Source organism: Phragmites australis, chromosome 4 (assembly GCF_958298935.1).
Source record: "Phragmites australis chromosome 4, lpPhrAust1.1, whole genome shotgun sequence".
Taxonomy (NCBI): Eukaryota; Viridiplantae; Streptophyta; class Magnoliopsida; order Poales; family Poaceae; genus Phragmites; species Phragmites australis.
The window spans coordinates 45,898,697-45,903,148 of record NC_084924.1 but is presented as its reverse complement, the minus strand read 5'-3'; the positions used below and the strand labels follow the sequence as shown (position 1 = coordinate 45,903,148).

Sequence of the window (4,452 nt, the reverse complement as noted above, 5' to 3'; positions counted from 1 at the left end):
AAAGTGTTACATAACCAAACATCTACAATCGCCTAGAGAGAAGACAACGTTCCAACTACTACTGATGAAAGTGTTCCTCAGACCGGTCAAGCCTTACTCTGTTACACAGTCGAGGCCATGCTCCCACAACGTGATGCGCAGAAACCACATAGCCTAGTGCTTGCAGGAAACAGACAAATCCAACCTGGATGGCTAACTTTGGAAGAGTAGAAGCAGCTGGGTAATACAAACAAACAGGCAAGCACGTCGCAAGTGAAATACAACTAGTACACCCACATTCAAACGAGACTGATACATCAGGAAATCATATTTTGACCATACAGGCACAAGGTAGGGAAAAAGCAAAAGAAACATTGGCTTCTTCTCAACATATCACTTTCCAACTGGACTTCAATCAACTATTATCCTGTCACCGATCTTTGACAGAAATGGACATATGTGCTTCTCAGCTCTTGCTTTTCAATCAACTTGGTACACAGTAAAATTCTCCAAGTGGAGCACCTCAGCTCGGACCCGGATTCTCTGCATTAATACATCATTAATGCAGAGAATCACTGTTTGTACAGTAAAATGAGTCTGGTGCTACAGTGATATGCATTAGTTAATCATATATTACTGTACCAACAGTAATCTGGTTCCCTGCGCAGTCGGTTCGGTACTGTAGCGATGTACTGTAGAGACACTGTAGCATACGAATCTGATGCATCCACCGTAAAATCAACGGTTCAGATCAGACCTAAATGCATTCTTGCCAGCAGCAACTGCAGAGGATCCCGATCCCCTCAGCTCCCACCGGACCAGAACTTGGCAAGTGTACAAAGGCGTGTCCCAGAGAGTGATTTAAAGCTTGTAACTTAATATGCTCGTCCCACATTCATCGATCAACCAGAGAAACACCTTTGTTTGCAACGTAGACAGCTTGAGACTTCACCCCTAATTCACTGCAAGCCAAAGCTTCTGCAAGTGAAAACCGGTGGGGAAAAGAGAGAATTTCTGCACTTGCCACATTGCCACATTGCCATCCACTAGCCACATTGTCATAGCATCTGCTGATCCAATCGCCAGGGAGACAACTGATATTTTGTTCACTTTCACCGATCCACCCAAATTTTTACCTCAATTGCAAAAAGATGTTACAATGTGCTCAAGTGGATAGTATCACTGACCTTCCCAATACTAGGAAGCAAGAGGTGCCTTGTTTTGTTGCTAATTGCCCGTGAAATTTCTAGAGTGTTCATTGTCCAATGCAAAGGTTATTATAATACTCATGATAAACAAATAAAGCCCATGATTAACAAGAGAAAAAGGCAGAGCCAAACCTCGACGTGTCACCAAACATGCTTTACAGTTCATGCGACCATAATTAGATGAGCCATAGTACACCACAAAACAAAACAACGTCCATATCACACCAGAAACCGAAGCCTAATTGCAATTACCTAGAGAACAAAATCTATCATGAACAACAATTCGAATATCGATCACAGAAGAAAGACCAAGTCTAAATGTCCAATCACATGCACAACAATCTTAGATCAGATTGGATTAGCCCCTAGCCTTTCGACCTCATAAGCAGAAACAATGTAAGCTAATGCCAAACAATTCACTGCAAGGATGAGTCCTTCCAAAGATAATATCATAATCCTAAACAAATTTTGCATATGAGGTTCTGCCATACATATTGCATAAGCTTCTTACAAAAAATTAGCCAAACGTGAGCAATTCATTGGTTGCCAAAGGCCGCATGTCCCATATACACCAACAAAATATCGAGGCAAGTAGAACACGCTAGAAAAAGAAAGAATTTTGAGCTAAGGTTTTGAGTTGGAGCTAACAGAATGTGATTGTATTGCTGCTTCCTCCTTTCCTCGCCGCCGCCTCGCCAGATCTCTCCTACACCGGCCATATCTACACATCGGCGGCAGCGGCATCGGTAGCTTCAGGGTCACGCATCGCGTACGCGGGGGCTGGTGGCCGGCATCGGCACGCCGGGCGACGGCGGCGTCCGTGGCGAGGGCAGGCACCCGAACCCGAGCGGCGACGTCGGCACGTGGATCGGCGAGGGCATCCCGCGGAGGCGGCGCATGTAGGCGGAGATGGGCGACTCGGCGGTCATGCAGACCGCCGGGAGCGGCGGGAGGGGGGAGAGCGCCGGCGGGGCCAGCGGCAGGATGGGCGCCGGGCGCGGCGGGGCCAGCGGCGGCGGCCGGATGCGGTGGAGGCGGGAAGGTATCGCCGTCGGCGGTGGTGGAGGCGCCATGATGGGAGGCGGCCGCGGGGGAGGTGGGGCCATGGCGGAACCGGCCGGGGGCTGTGGCGGGAGGAGGTGGGACGGGGAGCCGGTGAGCTTCTGCACGACGTCGCGGAAGTCAGACTTGTCGATGTTGTAGACTGGGGGCTGGGGAGGCGGGTGGTCGGTGGGGACGGAGGAAGGCGGTGGCGGCGGAGGGGGAAGAGATGGGCGTGGAGGCGGAGGCTGTGGCTGTGGCTGCGGCGGGGAAGGCGCTCTCATGGAGGAAGCTGAAGAGGCGAGGGCGGTGGAGGACTGCTTGGAGATCTTGTAGGACGACTTGTTGAGGGACTTGAGGGAGGAGGAGGGAGGCGGTGGCGGCGGAGGGAGGTTAGACTTGTCCATGACCATGGCGGATTGGCGGAAGACGGGGGAGAGAGAGATTGGGATTTGAGTGGGAAGGAACTAAGGAAGGCTGCATAGGCGACAGGCTCTTTCTCTTCCGGGGCAAACCAAGAGAGGGGCAGTGGCCACTGGGCACTGGGTAGGGGACTGGGATCATCCTAGTAAATAACTGGGTTACTGCAGAGGAATACAGTAGCGACAAATCTGCACCTCCCATCGGTAACATCGGATCCATTGCCACAGTAAAAGACTGTAGTAGAAAAGCTTTCGTACGGTTCAGCGAAACAATGTACTCTGTAGCAACTAGGTAGTGCCGATGGAAAAGAAATATTATAGAATCGGTTTTACCGAAGATTCTGTTCTTTTGTGATAGTATATGTTATTTTAATTTAGTCATTAAATTATAAGATAGATAATATGAATAAGATTTTACAAGAATTTTTTTATCTTATAAAATTTATTTTTCGCAGATAGTGCAACAGCATCCGCCTAATCGAGCACAATTGACCACTTAGAGCTGCCGACTGCTGGTGCTGGCAGCCATTCTCCGTTGATTCGTCCATTGTAGATTTCGGCGAGTTAATTGTGTTGGAGATTAAATTGTAACAGAGATAATCATGGATATAGGGATATACATGTTTATTCAAATAGGATAGTATCTTAGAGATAGATTCATCTCTTCTCTGAATCGGACTATGATCCATCTCTTGGTTGTTCGGCTGACTCTGGAAGCGCTACGCAAGCCCTTTGGGGTAGACAAAAGCTTTAAATCTTTCGAATTGCACCGTAGCTGCTACAACTTGCAAGTGGATACTTGAAAATTGCTAAAATCCATCACAAAAGTTGTTTTAAGTGGTGTATTCCTTAATTTCAACAAAACATTTTGCACCTAAAATACTGTTTCGTAGAATTTTTACATATTCAGCATAAATAGTGTACGAGAGTTTTCTTTCTCATCCTCCTTCCCGGATCCCCACCTCCTATCCCTCTTCTTTATCTTCTCTCCTCTCCTCCTCCCACCCTACTTTCCAATGAAGGTGAAGTCATTAGGGGCCTAGAGCCCTCCAGATCCACCCATGGCTGCAAGTACCTAAGTAAAACCACAATAAATTACAAGAATTTCGTAATTTCTGTTGATAATAAGTTATTTACACTGAGTTACAAGCGGCATCTTACTTTGATGTGTGATGAGCATGGTTTGTGACTAAGGTGCCCTCAACAAATTTTCTACATTTTACAATATTTTTTCTATATTTTATAATGTGTTTTAAATCTAATCTCTTATATTTTATTAATTTGATTCTCCTATGATTTGGTTAAAACTCATTTAATTTCGTTAGCCTTCTTTACATTTTTACCTAAGCTCTGTCACTGGCTGCAACTAAAAAGCAGTGGAAGAAGCAGCCAGTAATCCAGGAACTAGGATTAACGTAACCTACGCCTACCATGGAAGTATAAAAGATGCGCTCGAAAGGGGAGGCGAGGCGTAAAGACAAGTCCCGAGAGATTACGAGGGCGATTAGCGGAGCCATGCGAAGCCGAAATCGCTCTCTGGCTTTTTAAAGACGACAGCACGTGAAGCAGCTGCTTTGACCAAAAGCTCGTCTTTGACTGGATAAGGGCAAAATCGTCCGTTTAGATGGGGCCAGCTAGCTACGTACGTTATACACTTATACTGGAGTAGCATCCAAAGATTCTCGCGTTTTTTTTTTCGATTCTCTTGTTTCCCCTCGTTGCGGGGCAAAAGAAAATGAAAAGGACTTGCGGGTCAAAGAAATGGCGTTTTTGCAGGGATTTTGGGTTTTGATCTGGTGACG

At 46.7% G+C, this 4,452-nt stretch overlaps 1 protein-coding gene across 4 annotated transcripts; it reads right to left on the bottom strand.

Moving 5' to 3' along the window:
• Positions 1-781: 781 nt before the first annotated feature.
• On the bottom strand, positions 782-2,781 carry LOC133916820 (proline-rich receptor-like protein kinase PERK2). Of its 4 annotated transcripts, XR_009909542.1 has the most exons (4): positions 1,836-2,781; positions 1,320-1,439; positions 1,167-1,225; positions 785-1,046 (listed from the first exon to the last, which is right to left on the bottom strand). XR_009909542.1 is itself a non-coding variant. In XM_062360677.1 (1 exon), exon 1 carries the CDS (start codon positions 2,639-2,641, stop codon positions 1,946-1,948), a length of 696 nt encoding a protein of 231 aa, XP_062216661.1. In that variant the 5' UTR covers positions 2,642-2,781; the 3' UTR covers positions 1,603-1,945. The 4 variants fall into 4 exon arrangements, 1 of the variants encoding a protein (XP_062216661.1); XR_009909541.1 differs by having other exon boundaries at positions 783-1,046; positions 1,167-1,439; XR_009909540.1 differs by having other exon boundaries at positions 782-1,439.
• Between the last annotated feature and the right edge of the window lie 1,671 nt (positions 2,782-4,452).